Genomic DNA, 22096 nt, shown 5'->3' with positions numbered 1-22096 from the left:
TACATATATTTTAATTTTTTGAAATGGCAATCAAGATGAATGACCACCTGATTGAAAGTGGTAACAATCACCTATACACATGAAGTTCAGGAGTTTCTATAACGCCTGGCAGCGTTCATGATGTGCCATTTCTGAGGCCATGCCTCCCGCATGGTATAGTTCCCCTTGCTTACTTCTTTCCTTTCTTTTCAAACCAAAGCACAAAGCTTCAAACAATTACGCGATCACTCACGACCCAGCCAGACTGTAGTCGGCCTAAGAGGAACTACTACCAATACGCTAAGAGTATCTTCACGGGCTCGCATAAAGATCTCTTCTGTAACTAAAATTTACATGTAATAATAATAATTTACAGGTCGTGACAACCGGACCCCTTCTGAAATATTACTCTTTTTTTTATAAAAATACAAAATTCTGTAAAAAAACACTAACTTTATACATTTTATATTTATTTACATAGTTGTATACAATAACAGTATGCAAATTGGAAAAATCTTTCGGATATACAGAAAGGTAACTATTGTATTTAAATAAGCAAAGAGGAACTAAGTAAATTTTTTAGGAAAAAATATTCATGTTTAACTAACCATCTGTAAATAAAAAAAAGCAGAAGAATGGTTGCAGATAAAAAATTACAAACGAAGCCTATTGACATGAATAGAGCAGCACGAACATCACGCGTCAAACTGCGACGTGCATGATACTCCTCAGCAATTTTTATTTTAAAACTAAATAACCTCTATAAGGACAGTGCCCAATTTGTCAGTGCTGTGGCACAGTCCTGCGATATCACGATGGATTTTTCCATTCTGCTTAACTTACTTTCCTTTATATTTACAATGGATATAACTCTAATTTGGTGTTACAATCTATTATTTACATGAAACCCATAAAGTATGTCTATATGTCTGTCGAATTGCCCCTCCAAAACTTCCTCCAAAAAAATTTTGGAGGAAAAATTCTGCTTTATTTTTATAATTTACTAAGGTACGTTTTTTTTAAGTAGCGATACGTAATTATTTCTCTGTATTCAGAGATACCCAGATAAACTTGGGAATATTAAGTGTTACGATCTCTACGTGTTATTGTTTTATTGCAAAATAATTATAATATTAACATCAATATTTACAACTACTATGATTTTCACTAAGAAGTCATCGTTTAAGTAGTTAAATGTTGTACACACATATGTATATACAACATTTAAACTATTTAGTTAGATCTAAGCTAATTTTATTATTACTATGTCATATAATTAATTTTGTATTACAAGTCAGTCATTGATAATGATTTATTCAAATTCTGCCAAAAGTACATTACTTTACTCTAAGTACATTATTAGCACCCCAGATATTTCATAAACTCTATCTATCTCACCAAACATGCTTTTGGCAGCATTATATTTCAATCTTATTTTATCTCTCATATTGGTTATATGGCAGTGATCGTTATTATTGAGCTTTAAGTAGTACATAAGTCACATAAGCATAAAGACACATAAGGGTTTAAGTGACACGAAAGATACGATTATGTATCGCGCCCGTAGAGACTAACACTTAGTAAGTGTTACATGCTCCACTTAAAATCCTAAATTCCTCTGAATGCTACGCCTACTACGATAAATTAAAAGGATAAATTTGATCATTAAAAATTCGGATAATAATTATCAGTGAAATAATAATGGAATAGCGATCGCAATTGTGGCAACTGTGATATTACGTAACAACGGTGTTTCTGTAACGCTGTAAATTATTTTATTAATGAGTTGTATTATGCTAAGTGCAATCAACACTATACGACATTCTACGATTCACCATTAAATAAATTTGCAGCCTTATGATGGTATTCTACTATTACAGTACACAGTATTGAAAATATCATTAGGTATGTATTATATATAGTTGCGACACATTTTTTTCTATTTTGACTAATGTCTGTTGTTAGAATATATGAACATATTTTAATAATAATAATAACAAAACCAGAGCTTGTGTTATAGGTACTGTTGAACCGATATAAATACTTTTTTTGTAAAGACATACATAATATACATAGAAAACACCCAGACCGATACAAACAATCATACTTATGAATACAAAATGTCTGCATCGTGCGAGGATTTGATCCCGCGAGCATCGGAAGTAAAGCGTTGTACTAAATCGCTAGACCACCGAGGCCATCACGTAACATTTGACATATTAAAATATAAACAAAATAGACATAGCAATTAATTAACCAAGACAATTATCAAAAGGTCATTTGTAAGTACAATTATTTTTTGCCCTCCCCCCCCCACTGCGTATCGCTGCGAAATGGAAAACCGTTACTACGATAGGGGAAGGCAGTATCTGACCGACAGAAACTTTGACCTCCACTGTCGGTCTAGGCCATCAACATTGCCTTGCTGGCTCGCCGGATCTGTCAGTATCCGATGCTTATCAGCGTGGACTGCCTTCTCCGCCGAGCCAGACTTACATATACAGTGCAGGAGGTGACCGCATTACCGTAATGGGTTTTGATTTCGGAGTTTACCGTCTCCTAGATGGGTTGCAGACCAATGCTAACGACGCCCATCCCGCCGAAACAGTAAAACACTGTATATTTTACGGAACCAAAATTAGGAGAAAATAGTATCTGACCGACAGTCACCTTGACCTCCACTGTCGCCCTAGGCCATCAACATTGCCGTGCTGGCACGCCGGATCTGCCACTATCCGAGGCTTATCAGCGTGGATTGCCTTCTCCGCCGAGCCAGACTTACATATACGATGCGAGAGGTGGCCACATTTCCGTAATGGGTTTTGATTTCGGAGTTTACCGTCTCCTAGATGGGTTGCAGACCAATGCTAACGACGCCCATCCCGCCGAAACAGTAAAACACTTTATATTTTAGGGAACCAAGATTAGGGGAAGATAGTATCTGACCGACAGTCACCTTGACCTCCACTGTCGCCCTAGGCCATCAACATTGCCGTGCTGGCACGCCGGATCTGCCACTATCCGAGGCTTATCAGGGTGGATTGCCTTCACCGCCGAGCCAGACTTACATATACGATGCGAGAGGTGGCCACATTTCCGTAATGGGTTTTGATTTCGGAGTTTACCGTCTCCTAGATGGGTTGCAGACCAATGCTAACGACGCCCATCCCGCCGAAACAGTAAAACACTGTATATTTTAGAGAACCAAGACTAGGGGAAGATAGTATCTGACCGACAGTCACCTTGACCTCCACTGTCGCCCTAGGCCATCAACATTGCCGTGCTGGCACGCCGGATCTGCCACTATCCGAGGCTTATCAGCGTGGATTGCCTTCACCGCCGAGCCAGACTTACATATACGATGCGAGAGGTGGCCACATTTCCGTAATGGGTTTTGATTTCGGAGTTTACCGTCTCCTAGATGGGTTGCAGACCAATGCTAACGACGCCCATCCCGCCGAAACAGTAAAACACTGTATATTTTAGAGAACCAAGACTAGGGGAAGATAGTATCTGACCGACAGTCACCTTGACCTCCACTGTCGCCCTAGGCCATCAACATTGCCGTGCTGGCACGCCGGATCTGCCACTATCCGAGGCTTATCAGCGTGGATTGCCTTCACCGCCGAGCCAGACTTACATATACGATGCGAGAGGTGGCCACATTTCCGTAATGGGTTTTGATTTCGGAGTTTACCGTCTCCTAGATGGGTTGCAGACCAATGCTAACGACGCCCATCCCGCCGAAACAGTAAAACACTGTATATTTTAGGGAACCAAAATTAGGAGAAGATAGTATCTGACCGACAGTCACCTTGACCTCCACTGTCGCCCTAGACAATCAACATTGCCGTGCTGGCACGCCGGATCTGCCACTATCCGAGGCTTATCAGCGTGGATTGCCTTCTCCGCCGAGCCAGACTTACATATACGATGCGAGAGGTGGCCACATTTCCGTAATGGGTTTTGATTTCGGAGTTTTCCGTCTCCTAGATGGGTTGCAGACCAAAGCTAACGACGCCCATCCCGCCGAAACAGTAAAACACTTTATATTTTAGGGAACCAAGATTAGGGGAAGATAGTATCTGACCGACAGTCACCTTGACCTCCACTGTCGCCCTAGGCCATCAACATTGCCGTGCTGGCACGCCGGATCTGCCACTATCCGAGGCTTATCAGCGTGGATTGCCTTCACCGCCGAGCCAGACTTACATATACGATGCGAGAGGTGGCCACATTTCCGTAATGGGTTTTGATTTCGGAGTTTACCGTCTCCTAGATGGGTTGCAGACCAATGCTAACGACGCCCATCCCGCCGAAACAGTAAAACACTGTATATTTTAGAGAACCAAGACTAGGGGAAGATAGTATCTGACCGACAGTCACCTTGACCTCCACTGTCGCTCTAGGCCATCAACATTGCCGTGCTGGCACGCCGGATCTGCCACTATCCGAGGCTTATCAGCGTGGATTGCCTTCACCGCCGAGCCAGACTTACATATACGATGCGAGAGGTGGCCACATTTCCGTAATGGGTTTTGATATCGGAGTTTACCGTCTCCTAGATGGGTTGCAGACCAATGCTAACGACGCCCATCCCGTCGAAACAGTAAAACACTGTATATTTTAGGGAACCAAGATTAGGGGAAGATAGTATCTGACCGACAGTCACCTTGACCTCCACTGTCGCCCTAGGCCATCAACATTGCCGTGCTGGCACGCCGGATCTGCCACTATCCGAGGCTTATCAGCGTGGATTGCCTTCACCGCCGAGCCAGACTTACATATACGATGCGAGAGGTGGCCACATTTCCGTAATGGGTTTTGATTTCGGAGTTTACCGTCTCCTAGATGGGTTGCAGACCAATGCTAACGACGCCTATCCCGCCGAAACAGTAAAACACTGTATATGTAAGGAAACCACAATAAGGGGATGATTGTTTCTGACCGATAGTCACCTTGACCACCACTGTCGCCTTAGGCGATCAACATTGCCGTGCTGGTAGGCGTACCAGATTTCCTTCGGGATCTGCCACTAACTAATGGACACTATTTCTATATATTACACAAATTTGTGTAGAAAATTCAAGGAAGTTTTTAAAACAATAATTATCTCTGCAAAGTGCTGTATCAATCAATTTATGAAATACCTAAGTATAGATTTGTTCATAATTTAGAAATATATCTGCTTGACATAAAGAAACCCGCAAGAATCAGTAAGGAAATGGAGACACATTCATATAATATATTAATACCACGCGCAACAGTGTATAAAAAATGTGCTTAGAACTCGACAAAGGCTTGAATAATATGGCATTATTGTTTATACTTTAGAAAATTCGATAATGGTTAGAAAAATCGAAAAAATTGGCCCTCATAAAATAAGATAAAAACTACTACTAATGTTAGATTCGAAAAATTACACGCAATGTGAATTAGTTCTAATCTTATATTGTAGTTTATTCTAGTAAGTTATTACCCACCCGAGAAAGCTCATAAATAGAATGCACCACCACTTACAGAAAACCAAAAATTTACGCCTGGAACTTAAATCTCTTCTTCGTTAATTAGAAATCCCTACTACACTCACAATATAAATATTTTCACTGTGTCAATGACTATGAAATTATTCGTCTATGAATTGCTGGTATCCACTCAATCTCCAACTCGCCGTACTACTTGGAGAATCCCTAGTTGTTTTATGACTCTCGAATAAAAAAAATATAATGTGTCAACATTGAACTGGAATAACAATGAAAACTTTATAAATTTATACTAACACTAATAATTTAAAAAAATTACCCACCTCCCACCCGCGCGTTTTCGTAAATAGAATGCAAGGAAAGAGCAACCGCTGAAAAATGGGAAGAATATGTTTACTCAAAAAAATTGTACATGCGGCCGCGCAACTGCCGATGCACTAATCTGCCCTTTCGTCTCCCTCCCTCCCACAGTTCGTTAAAATGTATATTTGGCACAACCTATCTATCGACCTCAACTATGAGTGCCTTTACTCCGTACAAGCCCAATGCCATTTCATATTACAAATACTTTTATTTCTGTTAAAGAATATTAATTAATTCGTCTGTTTATTTCTGATATCGACTCAATCTCCACTTCGCTGTTCTACTTGGAGAATCCCTAGTTTTTATTATTCTCGAATACAAAAGTATAATGTATTAAATTCAACTAGATTAACAATTAAAATTAAAAATTTATAAATTTATACTAACATTAATAATTTAAAAAAATAACCCACCTCCCACCCACGCGTATTCATAAATAGAATGCAAAAAAAGAGTAACCGCTGAAAAACGGGAAAAACATGTTTACTTAAAAAAATTGTACATGCGGCCGCGCAACCGCCGATGCACTAAACTGTCCTTAACCCTCCCCCTCCCACTCTCCCTTCTTCCCACCCCCAATCTGTTATAATGTATATTTGGCACAACCTATATATCGACCTACGCATCCGTGTATTCCCTATAGTATCCCTACTAATTATACTTATGCCTTACGGTAGACCCAATGTCCTTTCGAGTAAATTCATTTCACTGTGTTGATGACTTGAGAACTTGTACTTTCTATGTAGTCCTTATGAGGCTAACAGTATATTACTATTTTATGGAGTTGATATCAAAATCGCCTATCACAAGGCTAATCACAGTGTAGTTCTAGTTACTTATTTTAATTTAAGATGAGTTTTAAGTCTATTTCTAAAAAACTACACTTATTTTTTTCAAATGTCCGAATTATCTTTAATGCATGAACCATTTCACAGTTACAAACGAGCTGCAAAAGTAACTGACAACTGATTCATTATATGATTAATATATTGCCGTATTTAATATAGCTTTCTATTTTCTACCAACAACCAATGATTTAATAATTTCCTAAGTAGATTTCATATAATGGACAATAAGTTTTTTTTTATTTAATATCTAAGAACAGTATTTTTAGTTATACGAAGGTGTATTTTTATTCTATTTCTAACAGTAAACATTTAAATTCTAAAAGTTTAAACTTGCTACAACCTGACAAATTATTTGTCCAAAAACACATTTTTTTTTAAGATTTTATTTATTTTTTTGTTTTTTTTTTATTTTTTAAGAATTTATATTATACATTTATATTTCTTTTTTATTTTTTTTATAATTTTATATATCAAAATATATAGAAGTAATCTTCTATTTTTTATAATCGAACATCAATCATCTACGAACGGCTATTAAGAATGACTTGAATTCAAGAAAAATATACTGTTTTTTAAATGGCACACAGGCCCTAATTTCTTATACTATACATCAACATTAAGATATATTTTAAATAACTTGTTCCATATTTGAAACTATGTAACTACGAACTAATCATAAACTAACGGACTGGCTGGCCGCCCGTTAGTTTGTATACTTAGTAGTTTTGGCTTTAGAGGAAACAGTCAGCCAAAAAAAGAATTTTATAAAAATAATTTTGTGTAGGGTAGTATTTGGATAAATTAAAATTAAATATTACAATAAGGAGAGATAGTTCACAAACATATTCGGGTGCCAAGATGCAAAGAAATTCAGATCAGTTATGTTTTAATATGTGGAATACTCAAACTGAAAGCAGTTAGCAATCTCGGTATTTGACCATAGAAATGCTCAAGAATTAACATCAAACAAATGAAGACACCGTAATATTTCAATTATATTTTGTATATAAAACCTGCGAGGAAACTCTAGAGTTCAACACCGAATAAAAATATAGAAGACAAGAAGAAATATCTATTAAATTGAAAATAATATATAGTTATAATTTATATTCGGCACCATTTATCTACCGTCCACTGCTGACCTCACCTAAGCTTCCGATGACTCCCTACATAATTTAAGGTCATCGCTCTATCTCACTTGTCTTACACTATGTTTACCTGTACAGGGACGCTAGTCTCTCCATACTGCTTTATACTAAGGCCATATATATATATAGACCTACTCACATTTCGTGTCAAAATTGTTTTTCACACTGTTGTTATTAGTTTCTCTGTGAATTGCTGTTATTGATTTTATTCAGTCATACATGCAGCTAACAGTGTAAGATCGTGTTTCTGTTCCGTACATTATAACTTAACAATACGCACCGTTTAAAGACTCACATCTTTAAATTTAGTGGTAATTTTTAAATAAAAAAAAATATGTATTTATTGGTGCCGATCATACGGGGGTTTGCCAAAAGTTGTCACGGTTGGCAATTCGGTTGACAACCCATTTTATTAATGTTTATAGTGGACGTTGGTACCCTTCCCCCACTATTGTCCCTTAGTCGGCTCTTACGACACCCACGGGAAGAAATGGGGTGGACTATTCTATGCCGGTCACCACACGGCTAACCAATTATTTTATTTTTGTATGGTAAAAATATTTCTGAATATTGTAATATACTATTAATATGGAAGTAATGAAGAAAAAAATATATTTATATGTATTAGTATGACTGATTACCCACCACCCACCCGCGCAAACTGATTAATATAATGTCAGGAAAAAGTAACTACTAAATATATAGAATCAGCGCGCAACTACAGATAAAACAGTTCCGTTTCGAACGGTTTTTTTAAAGTTAGATTGGAAAAGAGACTCTCGGCTAACTTATGTAAAGTAGCCCAACTAGCAAAATGTCGTATATGTAAATATAGTGACAGTGTTAGAAAATTACTTAATTGTGCCTAAAATGTTATTAAATACTAACGGTCTTATTCATAAAACTTAAGAAGCCTTTATAAGCCCACTATAGCAGTGCTATAAAGGCTTTATAAAAATCTCTATAAGTAATAAATCGTAACGGAGTAGAATGAGGCCGAAGGAGGTAGGATAGAATAGAGTAAAATGGAGTAAAGTATACAATAAAGTAGATTGGACGAGAAGGAATGCGGAATAACGAGAGGAGACGAAAAGAGGAGGGAAGGGAAATAGGTTTTATAATGTTAAGTTTAAAATAGTTAATTTATTATAATATAATGTAAATATAAATTGTAATTAAGATGATGATCAGAAGACGAACTGACTCAAGTTACCTGTTTCATATATATATAGCTGAGTTTTGATTGGCCCATGCCAATAATAAATAAATGTGTCGCAATTTAATATACAATATCGTCTGAAAGATTTTTATTAGCGTTCGATAGTTGCACTTTAAGCGCAGAAATACCCGCTATTCCATTATTGTACACGACGAAGTGGCTATATATGACTTTGACAAAGTATAATCGGAAAATGATTGTTTAAGTATTTGTTGTTTCTGGTTTCTGTAATAATAAACCCTAAGCCCCTGGTATTCAAAGATATACAATAAATACGACATAAAAATATTGAAGATAACAATAACCTTGTAGAAAAATTATATAATTAAATTTAGTATACTTAACATAGTAATATAATTAACTAACTAAGTTATAAAGTTAATGATAATTATCACAGATATTAAAGATAAATAACAGTAGATAAATTTAGATATGCATTGCACTGAACGATTTTGCACGCCATTTAATAGTCAATTTTTAGTAATATGTCATTTATATTAGTGCTTCAACAGTGCGGTCTATGGAAATATAGGAAGCTTTAAATACATGGTCATCGGTAACGGGCAAATCGTTCAGGCCGAAAACAGCGTTCCTGACCTGCTCGTCGCTGCGGTATTCAACGTAAACCACGTTGCCAATGTCGACACTTGGATGTAGGCTGAGAAATCCAGGGAACCTACAAATTAAAAATGTATGTAGCATACAAACCTCTAGTAAATTATACTTGATAAACAGATATACACTTGTATATTCCCATAATGTTAAAGAACTTTTCTAAGAAAGCGTATAAGTTAGAATAGGGGAATCTATCTATCAAACGATTTTAATAACAATAAACTTTTTCACCAGTTTCAGTTCCAACCCTGGTTTTGTTTTAAATTATTATTTAAAACAAAACCAGGGACGACGGAAATACTGCGTATACTAATCATTGAAGAGATTTATTAAAATTGCGGGCAATAGTTAGAACCTCAAACTATAGTATGTAAAGAGATGCTACGCATAGTAGCCGAGCGCTACGCATGCGCTACGCACACTTGATACGCCCGACCCTTTTGCTGCGCATACGTTCTACGAACTCCTACACGCTGTTAAGATTTTAGGATAAAGCTCACTCATCTCACTCACTCAAAACACAAATTTATAAGATAGTCTACAGGCATTTCAAAAATGTGTGTGTTCAAATATTCAAATATTACCGAATAAAATTTTTCTTTAATCCTAACAAAGCTTTAGAATGTAGCCAGTACGGATGACACGCGAATTTTAATATGAAACAAACATCCAGAGCTATAAAAGACTTGACTGTGTGAGATATATGTACATTATACATGTACCTAATATGTAGATTAAATGCTCGCGTATAATGTCTATTGTAGATAATTATTTATTTACGGAAAATAAATTGAAATTTATTGCAATATGTCAATTTATGAAACTATACGAAAAATTTAATTGACACCCAATAAATTCGATAAAAAGAATCCCGATTTCTAATACCGAAACATATTGACTTTTATGGTTTAATTGATTATTAAACTAGAGACCGGTAAAAAGTATTGGATGGCGAAGACGCAAAAAGAATTTCAACGAGCGTAACCACCGAATTTTGGTGACCGCTATACATTTAATAAAAGTGTAGCCGATCGTGGTATGCATATGAAAGATATATGATAAAACTCGAAAGTTGAAATCTAGCCGACATAAGAAAAACTATGTGTGTCATATTATATTTCAGACTAACTATGCCGTTATGGAAATACTGAATACTCTTTACTGATTTTAATTCAAATCCTATCTAGCAAAATATGGGCATGCCACTTGTTGCGTTTAGCATGATGCCGGCAATTAGATGTATAGAACATTTAAAATCTGAAAAACAAGTTCGTCCAACATGTATTCAATACTAGATCTCTGATGATTATAAGTACACAATCTTGCAGTGAACATTCAGGATACGGAAGCATAACATCTAAACCTGGATTCGCATAATCAAATACAGACCGAACGGCCCGTACCAACGCCGTTCGATTGGTACTTATCCGCGACGGTAGTCTATCGATACAGCTTTATTTCTGATGGGTCCAATTCCTTCCACGATACAAACTTTGTATTCATGACATGAATAATTGTTTGTATAAGTCTCGCTTTAAATATGTATGTAATTTAAAAATGAATCTAATCATTCGTATCAGTTGTCAAGTACCCATAACAAATACCCTTTTTTGCTTGGAACTAGATGGCGCTATATGAAATGTGTCCAAAAAATTCTATTATTATTGTTTCTAAAGAGGGCGGGGCATAGCAACCAAAACGCCAATCGAATTGCGTCGTCGTACTAGCCATCCGACTCTTATCACAAATACGTGGGGGTTCTCAGTCCTACGGAATAGAAATGCATCTATTAGTACACCGCTAAGGAAGATATGGTTACGTGGTCCATGGCGGTCTTCCTGTATATAGACGACGGTTACCACTTGCCACCGGATGATTACCGTCATCTTGTTTACCATTATAGTTACATAAATAACCATATCAATATTAGAATGAAGTTTACCTGGTGACGTATTGCAGGAGAAAAGCTTGAGTTACATAAGGCTGTCTAAAAACAGGAAAGTCGGATAGTCTCACACAAATTTTTGCAGAAGATAATGGAGCTAGTAAATTTTTTGAAATCGAATAGATGACGGGGAATGGTATCTTAAGGTCAGTTAATTTACACCAGTGTCTTTGACTTAGTTGTTTTACTGAATCAGCAAATTTACTCTCTAAGCAATTATCGAGAGATGATGCATTACACTTGCATTTACATTTGCAAGGACAGACATGTGACCGACTTCCCCGTCTGCTCGTCATTTCAATTGCGCTCTCATTTGATTGAGTTGACGAAGAGAAGCAACATAAGCTGCTCAGTAAGCCCCGCCTCCTAGATGTTGATGGTATGGGCGGCGTTTGTATAGGTGCAAGACTTATTTTGTCGAAGTCGATGTTTTCGTAATGTCTGCGATTCTCTACCGTAGGTGTTTGGGTAGTATCCGATGGTCTGATATCGTCAGATGTTACCGTTGAGTTTGTCATAGGCATGGTTTGAGGCCCTTGATCGATGTTGTTGTCAATTTCAGAGACCTCGCTGCTAGTATCCCCGGAACTTTTTCTCCCAAGTAAGTAAGTCCATATTATATCAATACAACATGGACTTACTATGGGAGATAAGTCCGAGTCGTACTGAACCGAGGATTGCAATGAGCTGTATGTATTTGAGTGCCTGGAGTCGTCGTCGGGTGAAACGGGTCTTACCGTTTCACCCATTTTGTTTGTTTTTTTTTTTTACGGATACCTGCGAATGAAGAAACGTATTAGTAACCAAGTTATTTATACAAATTAAAAACAATAAAAAATAAAAAATGAGGGCAACTGTTTTCTACATCGTATTTATGTTATTTTTTCAATATTTATTATTATTATGTCTTTTTTGTATATATTTTCTAACCGATTTAAAAAAAGGTGGAGGTTTTTTTTCATTTTCATTGATTGTTGGCCCGAATTATTTTTGTCATAACGTTACTTTTCCCTTATCATAATTCATACCAGCGATAAATATAGCAACCAAATAATATGTTTTGAATAGTATGCAGAGTATCTAAGGGAATGTAACCTAAATTTTCAAATTTCTGTAATAAATAATTAATAATCTAAAAAAATATCTGGTAATAAACTTTTTTTTTATTATATTATAAACTATTGAGATAGTAGCAACAGAACAAGAAAAATTATAGCAAAAACGATGGCAAAAAAAGGTTAAGCAAGTTAAATTTAGATATTAAAACTTCGCGGAAGTAAAATTTCGCGTAAACAAAATGTTACGGAAACAAATCTTTACATATACGTACCTACGCAAAAAAAAAATCGCAGAAACAAAATAACGCGGAAACAATATTTCGCTGGAATAACTTCGCAGAAACGAATTTACCCAGTTAAAAAATCTACGCAGAAATAAAACTTCGCGGAAATGAAATTTCGCGGATACAATACTACGCGGACAAAAATGTAGTAAAACCGAATTAACGCGGAAACAATATTTCGCTTAAAAACTTCGCAGAAACGAAATTACGGAATAATAAAACTAAACAGAAATATATATAAACTATATATATAAAAAATAACTACGCGGAAAAATACTTCGTAGAAACGAAATAACGCGGAAACAATTATTACGCAATAGAAAAACTAAGCAGAAATGAGACTTCGCGGAAACCAAATTTCGCGGATACAAAACAACGCGGAAAAATAACTTCGTAAAAATGAAACTTCGTGGAAACCAAACTTCGCGGAAACAAAACTTTGAACATTGACGCATGCGTATAGGAAATTAAAATATGTTGCAAAGTGAGTTGTACTATTAAGTATGAAATACTCGCACAGAACAAAATCTGAAAATAATAATAAAATTAAGCACAGATAATAAAAACGCATTACGAATAAAACAGTATTTTTGTAATACGAACATATTGGATCATCTAAAAGTGTAGCCCCCTCTCAACATCTTCGTCGTCCGAGTCATCTTCACATTTGCAGTAGCTATGTCATTTTTTTGGTGGTTCTTTAAACAGCGTCAGGAGGTAAAATACTACTAATTTTAAAATCAGCACGAACAACATCATCATGTACGCGGTCATGGTGACTATTACTATTTACTTAGATTGTGTGTAATTTAAATGATATTATTTTATTTAACGTACGTACGTAAAACTTGATAACTAATAAATTTTCAAGATATTTTGAAAGCAAGGGAAATCTTCACCAGCTTTATTGAAGTAAATAAAAACTAGACTGAAAAGTTCGGAAGTCTTATGGAATTACATCATTGCAATTTCTTTGTGCCCGAACAAAACTGAGTAAAATTTCACAAAAATCACTAACTCCCGGAAAACACTAATAAAACTTGATTTTGAATTATTTTGAGAATTTTGAATATTTAATTTTTTAGTGCACAATTTTTAAGCAAAAAAAGGAATATATTTTATTTTAATATTTCACTGAATTTATGAGAAGCGAGCGACCACTAGGAATGGAAGCAGTAGACTGATTTCACTAAGATGCAAGTGAACTGATTGGGCGCCCCAAAGTGGTAAGAATGACGAACGAGGGCTCACAACCCTTCTATTTATAGGTTTTCTGGCGCGCATGCGTTACCCTCAGTCCATAAACCTGTTGATCGTCGAAATCTACTCCCGCCCAATGGGCGTACCCATGCATTTCGCAGAACCACTCTTGTAAATGTTAATATAGTAATATATATAAATATATATATGTTGGTATATATCATACTAGTTGGTATATATATATATATATACATAACTAGCTTGTAAGTAATAGTTTTCATTAGAGAAATTGAGATATAATGCAAATTGCGATCATCTTCACAAACTCCTGTGATAGAGTATTATACCTCCGAATATCAAGTAAAAAGAGAGACGGGTTACATAGACGCCATCAGCTTAAACGATGTTGATAAAGAGCCTACAATAATACATATTCAATGTTCTAAACTTACAAGTAACTAAAACTCCAAGTAATATTACATAACTGCAAGACTAACAAAAACCGACGGCTCATACAGTTGACGGCGTTTTCCGTCGCTTACATATATTCTACAAAATAAATAGGTTATATACCTACTTATATACGTAACACATAATTCAATGTGATGCCTCTTGTGAATGGCTTACACGTGGATACCAAACTATAGCGTTAATAAAAGGTAATCATGTAGCCTACTATTTCTGTCGAATCACAAATTTGGTAATGATATTGGAATCAGATTATATTTACTTGTTAGATAATGTTAGGTAGGTAAATCACGATATCTATACCTTAGAGGAAGTAAATTTTTATTGAAAGCATGTACAATAGCCTGTACCTAGCTGTTAATTTTTTAGCTTTTCAGAACTATTCGGCAGACCGAATTATAATGAAATTTGACGTGAAGATATAATGTAGATAGTAGACTATGAAACACGCAAATGAACTTCCGAGTCACTTCTTGTAATTCTTTGTAATTCTGTAATTCTTTGGTACTAATAGTTCCTAGTGATTACAATACTACTTGTAGTAATTACATATATATCACAAAATAATGATATAAGGATTGCGAAAAAACTGACAATGACTTTAGATATTGTAGTAACTTCTAGGTTTCATAATGTTTCAATCAATTAGCGACTATGTATTTTCGTGCTTATATTTATATATAACAAGCAAGTAACCTTAGCGTTAATATTTTTGTACAAAAATGGAATGAACCTTATGACTAATATGGAGATATGTATACGTATTTTAACATATAGTAGTTATATAAATATCTTCCATCCTAATTTCATGTAATACGAGTTTCGTCAATTATAGTTCTGAATATAAAGTTTTCATTAAAAGAATCTATTTAAGTTGGAATTACGTAAAAGCCGTCGGGCCGTCTGATATAAAATGTAACCGTCGGATATAAATCTCGTAAATCCTATTTATTAGTATTTAAAACTATTCATTCAGATTAGATTGCATTGTTATTCAATTATTATAAAAAATAAATCGAATTCTATCAAGTTATTTAATGAGGGAGAGTAAAAAAAGGATTAAATCAACATGAAGTTCATAACAATAAAATACGTATTACACGAATGAAATTATTGTAACACAAATAATATTACAAAAATAAATGCTCATATATTTAACTAACTCGGCATACAGACGACTAAATGGTTTTCAATTAAATTTTGCATATAACCACGGCGTAAATGAGAATTGGATTACCACCACAGTATGAATATGAATATTACTTTTCATAATGTACATATATTTCAGATGTAGGTAAGTTCTTCGTAATATGTAAAGTTCAGTAATTATATGTAATTGTTAATTCGTTACATTCGGAACGGGTACTTTTTTCTGAAACTTTGCTCGTCGCCTATTTATAAATATCTAACATTAGAACTCCGAAAATTAGATATGTTTAGTGACATGATAACATTAAAAATATTTTTTCGTGTATATACATATATGTACTTTTCAGTTTGATAGAATGCGCTTTGAAATGAGACTTTTTGCAACAATTATGTGTTAGTAATAACCATACAATATATGATGATAGCCGCAACTTCTTCATAGAATATCTTTTTTTTGTTCATATTCTCCTTCCATATCACCTTATTCTAGATTATTTTTCGGTGACAAATGTGTCTACTAGGTTGCGAGTCTGTCAGACAAGGACCCAACCACTTGTATTCATGAGTACCTATGTTTGTATTGATATGGGTGATTGATGTAGCTATGACTGATGTACAAACACTATAATTATGCTTACTAAAATGTATTTAAGTTATCTATCAGCTGTTTATTGCCGTAATAGGTGTATGCTGTAGGTTCTTAGTTTTATGAGTAACAGCGATGCATGAATTACGTTCAGTTATTATTATTGTAATGTTTATAAAAATCGTAAAACTATATTCCTAATGTAGGTACATGTTGATTTAAAATCAGTTATGTGCGACGGAAGAGCAATTTGTACATATATATATATATACTTTAAAACTCTTCGTACTCTTATATCAAATACCTAATTATATTCTTAAAAATCTTCGGAAAACTCATACGTAAACCTAATTTGAATATTTTAAGTGAGTTAATAAGTAGAGCAGTAATAATATATTGTACTGTAACTGAATCCCGCACATGAGAGAGAGAGAGAGAGAGAGAGAGAGAGAGAGATGGAGCGATTACCCGTTTCCCCAGCACACGTAGCAAAAAATCTCAAAAGGAATCAATTTTCCTCGTTTTTGTAACACTTATCATTACTTATAAGTAAACACGACATGCAGAGTAACACACAAAAATTATATAAAATCTTAAATTAACTGGTTTTTTATTATTATGTTTATTATTATTACTAGAAAATAGATTTTGTAGAAAAAATCGCAAAGGAACAAACCGATATGCGTTTGAATGACGTATCTAGTGTTTGTGTATGTGTATGTGTGTGTATTAGTTTTATGGGGACGCTGATGGTTCACCAGTGGAGGATAATATGATGAGCATGAATTTAGGGTAAATGGTTAGCGCAGACCGGTCATTTGTCATTCCATTATCATCCATGTAAAAAAACGATCCTTCCCCCCCCCTCGTGAGTTGAATCTATACGTATATATAAAGAAAATTGGAGTGTCTGTTTCTAATATTGAAATAACCGTTTTTTACTACGTGCATATGAATATAAATACGGAACATACACCAAAACAACATTTGTTACAATTTTTGTCTGTCTGTCTGTCTGTTTGTTCCGGCTAATCTCTGAAATGGCTGGACCGATTTTGACGGGACTTTTTTTTGGCAGGTAGCTGATGTAATAAGGAGTAACTTAATCTACTTTTGTTTAGGAAAAATAAAGTTAATTTCCACGCGAACGAAGTCGCGGGAACAGCTAGTACTAAAAAAAATAAAATCTACCGCTGCTCCAATACAATTTTTTCAGTTGTTTCTGGGACTAGCGCGTCGAACTAAACAAATAAAGAAACTCGTCAGCTTATAATGTTAGTATAGATTTGAGGCTATCCATAAATATACACACTACATAACATTAAATATAAAACAAGTTAAATGAAAAGTCTTATGTTTCTTCAGTTCATGTTTAAACTAAATTGGAAATGTTTTTCCACAGAGTATAATAAATTTTCGGTAGAATTCTAAAAAGTTACTGTAGGATTTGGTAGAAATGAACAAACTAACAGTGGTCACACATCACGATGTGTGACTTAATTTTATAAGAAAATACGGAAGAAATGCTTGTTATTGTTGTAGTAAACCCTTTCCAATAAGTAAGACACAGTAGGCCACATCTAATTATTATAATATTTAATTATTATATTATGTAAGATACAAATAATAATTAGATACACAATAATACAGCTATGTACTTATACTTGTAACTTATGTGAAACAAAATTGTCCAATTAATCTTGTTTAGACTTTCTTAAGTTTTTTATTAATGAAGACGGGACCTAGAAGTCCCATCTACAGAAAACACTAATGCCTGAGCATTAGCACAAGTTACGGGGGATAAGGAATAAATTTTACATTAAAGCACTAAGTCTATAGATTCAGAAATAAATTATTATGGGGGAAAACATAATGTTAGCTATGGATCGAGAGAGTTTTTTTTATATCATCATCATCAATCATGATATGACGATGATTATGATGAATATCACCGTCATCTTCATATTATCAGGCATCATGCAAAAGGTGTAGACAGTATGCAGACAGTCACTTTCAGAAATAATGGCCAAATTGTTATATGCACTCTGTTGGTATATTATTATATCTTTTTATTCGATTCATATATGTATAGAATAGGTATATCATTGAAATAAATATTTTTATGTCGATTAATATGTTTTCGATATATTTAAATGAACTTATTTAACGTAATTTATCTTTATTTAATTTATGTAATGATATAAGAATAAATAAAGTTAGTTTGTATATAATAAGGATTTGAAATATTTTCTTAACATATTAAGCAGTCTAAACATTATATTTTTAACAATATTAACAAAACGCTTTATATTATTTTAATAATGGCTAGAACAAGGAGTCTTAACTAGTTATTTAGGAAATAAGTATTACGATACATAATTGTTTTTATTATGTTTTTTTTTCTATATAAAATTATTCACATAACCTTATTCATAAAACAATCTATCAAAGTATCTTTAGAATTTACTCAAATAATAAAAACTAGTTTTTGTATTCAAATACGATAATATTGCTACCAATTGTGTCTTCTTTCAAATTCTTATAATGGCAATACATTCAGTCGTATGTCATTTACAATCACAAACGTACGTACATTGTTTCTCAGTGTTTTTTTGTTCTATATTTCAATTTTATTTGCTATTGTTTGTGTTATCGATAAAACTTCAAGTTGTGTTAAGTGAATTATAAGTTATATCTGCACGTTACATTGTTTTAATTGTGCCATACGTTTGCAGTTTCGTAGTGACTCAACTTTTTGTTTGTGTGCTACATTAAATGAGTAGAATCATAATGTTATCGATGTGTAAATAGTCGTACCAGGTCAGCTCAAGAGATCTTAAGGATATGGATACACCGCCGGTTCCGAAGCCTCGGAGTGTTTTAACCGTACCAAATGACCATATTAAGCAACCTATACCTCTCCCGCGGACTAAGATCACTGAAAACAATGAGAAATCTTTATCTACGGGTTTAATGAAATCCCTCAATACTGTTTCGAAAATTACGGGTGATGTTGCGAACAAAGTGGCGACTACCACGAAAACAGCCAGAGAGGACAGTTCCAAGTTTGCTAAAGAAACACTTGAGAAGACCTTGTCTACATCTAGGTCTGTGATAGACAGTACCAAGTCCAGTTTAAAACTGCGTAGGTTGAGGAAATTCAGCACTGATGATAATGCTAATAAGCATGTGTCAATGCCTTGTATTGATACCAGAATGTTTGAAAATATACAGTTTCAGTCTCCAATGTTAGAACAAAAACAGTTTAGAAAGGAAAATGTGAATGATATACCATCACTTCAACTCAATGCAACATATTATGATGACCTCTCATTATTTTCTAGTAATTCAGATTCCAAATCAGAGACTTTGAGCGATTTCTCCCGGGACAGTTCAGAATTTGAGCAGAACCATAGTATACATGTGGAACATGAACGAATGACATATGATACACCCAGACAATCTAGAACCAATAGTATAATTGAGAGAGTGGCTCCTGACCCACCAGAGATAAGGAGGAAGCGTACTAGTGAAATAAGCATGATGAGGAATAATTCTCTATATGAAAACTGGTCACTGCCAAATTCAACCAAAAACAATACTGAATATACAAAGAAACATTCAACAGAGGAAGCTAGTAACAACTATGAATTTGAAATGGATGACAGGCCCAGTAAGAGTACAATACTGTTGTTTGATCCATTAAATACAGCATCATCAACTAAGAAATATGATGGTGTTAGTAATGAATTGCTACTGTTAGAATCATTCCTAATAGAAGATACATATGGTTCAATAATAAGTACGGACAACCATGATGATCTATCAGAATATAGGGAATCTGATTATTTCAACCCACCAACACCACCAGAAAGATCTGATAGCCTTTTCCCAACTATATCGACAAATGAAAATAATAATGAAATACCAGTCCCAGATTCAGTGCAGGACACTACAAAATCTGCCACAAATGACACTAAAAAGCCACAGTCTGTTATGCACAAGTTTTCACAAATATTAAAACTGGATAATGTTTTGAACAAGCAGTCGAAACAAGAGAACTTGAATTTACACATTGTGGAGAGGCCGTTAATAAGTCCATTGGAGGGTCCATACTTTTGTGGTATAATAACTCGGATTGCAGCAAGCGTTGGTGAGGATCTGTTCAAAAATTCACAGTCCAGATACTGTGTACTCTCCAATAAAAAACTCATATGCTATTCAGATCCAACTAATTCTATTTTGAAAGAAGCTTACACTTTGGACAATGTGTATTCTATTCAATTAGTGCTGCCTATATCTTCTAGGTAAGTTTTGAAATGTTTATTTAAACTGAACTGAATAAATTTTAGTTTAATTTAGTGTATTCATGTCTTGTGACTTAATTTGGTTTAGGATAAAAGTATACAAAGTAGTAATCTAGGTTATTGTCTGTCAGTCTACTATTATAATACATAGCTATTTAATTAAAAATGAATGATTTAGTAACAAACATATACTTACTTACTTTTTTCATAAAATAGATTTCTCATCTAATCTAACATTCACATTTATAATAACATAAATACTATGGGATGGTTTTCTATGTGGAATTCCTTGTGTACTAAAGGTTACACTAAATCTTTGTTATAATTGTGTATAATATATATAAAAAAAAATACTTGTATTTATTTTCATATGCACAATTCAAATTACAGAAACAATTGATATCTATTTTTATAAGGAAATATTGAATATTTAAAAGGATAAATTGAAAAGTTACAAAAATAATCCTTGTAACTTAAATATGAACAACCAATAATAACTAATGACCTGAATATTATATGTAATGTGTGCTACTTATATTTGTATTTCAATTGCATTACAGTCAGTAAAAATGTGTGAATATTAAAGGTTTATTTCATATTGACATTTAAATACTTGAATGGATGAAGAAGTTTGGTATTTAAATTTATTTGATATCTTAAGATATAAAGATAGATAGATATTTATTTTTCCTGAATTCATATTGACAGACCCAATAAATAGTGTCAGTTATCTTATTGAACACTTTCTTTGATTTAAATTAGGTTCAGGCTGAAACATTAAAATTTAAATGACTTTTCTTAGAATTAACATTGTTATATTTAAAAGATAAATAATTTACATTATTATTGTTATAATTATAACAAATAGCTCTCAACAACTCATAAAGCTTTCTATACTCTCAAAGCTTTCTGTAAACAGAGATAGTGTTAAACTACACTTTTATAGTCAATACATGTGTTTAAAAACTATTTGTAAAAAAATTAAAATAGAAGGGTGTCTAATTTTATAAACTAGGTATTTATTTTTTGTATTGAAGAAAATTTGTGCGCCCCTACTCTTTTCTCAATTTATATAACAAATTATATATATATTTTTCTTAGTTCCAGTACTTAGTAAGAAATTTCATAAACAATATACAAAAAATTTATACTGCATTGTATATTGTGTTTGCTGTCTACTTATTATGTATACTGTCATCCCAATGTACTGAAAATTGACAAGTTATATATTGCAATATTATAATAATTATTATAATGAATATATAACAAGTCTGATAATTACTAAGCAGGAAATAGGACATGATACTTTGTATTAAAATAATGAAACCACATTATATCCATGCTCATTTAAAATATCTTAATAAACCTGTGGCTCATAGATATGTATATATTATATACAGGTTCTCACTATAAGTACATATCTGAATATGAATATATTTTTTTA

The 22096-nt window shown here is 33.9% G+C and overlaps 2 protein-coding genes across 2 annotated transcripts in view; one reads left to right on the top strand and one right to left on the bottom strand.

Annotated features, from left to right (window-relative positions):
* Positions 1-9532: 9532 nt before the first annotated feature.
* Positions 9533-12349, bottom strand: LOC131849131 (uncharacterized). Its single transcript, XM_059199125.1, has 2 exons — positions 11598-12349; positions 9533-9716 (listed from the first exon to the last, which is right to left on the bottom strand). Exons 1-2 carry the CDS (start codon positions 12347-12349, stop codon positions 9533-9535), a joined length of 936 nt encoding a protein of 311 aa, XP_059055108.1.
* A 6571-nt stretch (positions 12350-18920) lies between these two features.
* Positions 18921-22096, top strand: part of LOC131849291 (arf-GAP with Rho-GAP domain, ANK repeat and PH domain-containing protein 2) — a 74330-nt gene continuing 71154 nt past the window's right edge. Inside the window, exon 1 of the mRNA XM_059199331.1 lies at positions 18921-20652. Within this exon, the coding sequence (XP_059055314.1) occupies positions 19190-20652 (1463 nt within the window). The 5' untranslated portion in view covers positions 18921-19189. The remainder of the gene's footprint in view (positions 20653-22096) is intronic.

This window comes from Achroia grisella, unplaced genomic scaffold, assembly GCF_030625045.1.
Source record: "Achroia grisella isolate CSIRO2021 unplaced genomic scaffold, CSIRO_AGI_Agris_v1 utg640, whole genome shotgun sequence".
Lineage (NCBI taxonomy): Eukaryota > Metazoa > Arthropoda > Insecta > Lepidoptera > Pyralidae > Achroia > Achroia grisella.
Note: the sequence above shows the minus strand (reverse complement) of the source record. Positions and strands in the feature narration are given on the sequence as shown.

Bases quoted from the DNA above. Each gene is read 5' to 3' on its own strand.
- LOC131849131 (XM_059199125.1), bottom strand. From the start codon at position 12,349: ATGGGTGAAACGGTAAGACCCGTTTCACCCGACGACGACTCCAGGCAC. The intron at 9,717-11,597 runs GTAAACTTCATT...TTTAATTTGTAG, and splicing joins CTCCTGCAATACGTCACCAG to GTTCCCTGGATTTCTCAGCC.